This window comes from Rutidosis leptorrhynchoides, chromosome 5 (genome assembly GCF_046630445.1).
Source record: "Rutidosis leptorrhynchoides isolate AG116_Rl617_1_P2 chromosome 5, CSIRO_AGI_Rlap_v1, whole genome shotgun sequence".
Taxonomy (NCBI): domain Eukaryota; kingdom Viridiplantae; phylum Streptophyta; class Magnoliopsida; order Asterales; family Asteraceae; genus Rutidosis; species Rutidosis leptorrhynchoides.
The window spans coordinates 146,292,163-146,293,232 of NC_092337.1; the positions used below are offsets into that span (position 1 = coordinate 146,292,163).

General features: G+C 37.2%; 1 protein-coding gene across 1 annotated transcript; it reads right to left on the minus strand.

Moving 5' to 3' along the window:
• Positions 1-210: 210 nt before the first annotated feature.
• On the minus strand, positions 211-828 carry LOC139849083 (uncharacterized). Its single transcript, XM_071838756.1, has one exon. The coding sequence runs from the start codon at positions 826-828 to the stop codon at positions 211-213; it is 618 nt and encodes a 205-aa protein (XP_071694857.1).
• Positions 829-1,070: the final 242 nt, after the last annotated feature.

The following is a 1,070-nucleotide window of genomic DNA, read 5'->3' on the forward strand; positions in this document are numbered from 1 at the left end:
TATATATATATATATATATATATATATATATATATATATTGAAAGGCAATAAAATTTCATTGATAATAAAAAGAATACACCACTAGAAGTTACAAGCCCATCACTGTTCGATGGGAAACATAATCGCGAAAAAACAGAGAGCTAACTACTACCTGAATACATTTGCATTCGAAAAAGAAAAGTATAATGCTGAGATAGCATTGTTGGTCACTAGATTTGAAGGTAGGAATGAGGGTTGACTAGCCATGTATACCAATCAAGTTGCACGTTCTTTATTCTTCTTGAAATCCAATCGAAGCTTAAAATTTGAATCTCGTTTAAGGCCGATGGACCGGACCAACTTTTGTTTTTGAAAACCTTATTGTTTCGGTTTTTCCATAAAAGATAGCCGCACATCCATTCGACTGCTTGCCATATCTTCATGCCGAGTTCGGAGATAGAGATGTTTAACTTGCCTGAAAAGGATTCGTGAATGCTGAGATTTGAATAAGGACCGATCCCCCACCATTTGTATACCTTTGACCATATATCGAATGCGGAGGTGCAGAAAATTAAAGAGTGATCGATTGTCTCCACGTCGTCATCGCAAATTGGGCACCTAACCGAATTTAAATCAATTCCGCTTTTATCCAATTCTACTAGAACCGGTATTGGTTTATGTAGGACCCTCGAAATGAAAATATTGACTTTTTTGGGTACCAAGTTATTTCGTATCGTTTCTCGTTGACCTCTTCCTTCCAAAAGAAATTTGTCTTCTAGAAGACCCTGAAGTTTTTTTTGTGGTGAAAGATCCGTTTGAAGACAATGACCATTTCCATGAGTCCGCATCATTATCAGAACAAACGAATCTGTTTATTGATTCAATGAGGACCTGTAGATCAGAATGTGCTCGACCAGAAAAGTTCCTGCACCATTGTACTCTGTCAGAAACTTTCGCATCTCGATTCGTCTCTGTAGAAGAACTAAGGACCTTAGATCAAACGTATTAACCTAGATTAACGGCGGAAACGATAACTAGGGCGAGTCGAATACTTAAATAACTATCGGGATCAATCTAACCAACAAATAGT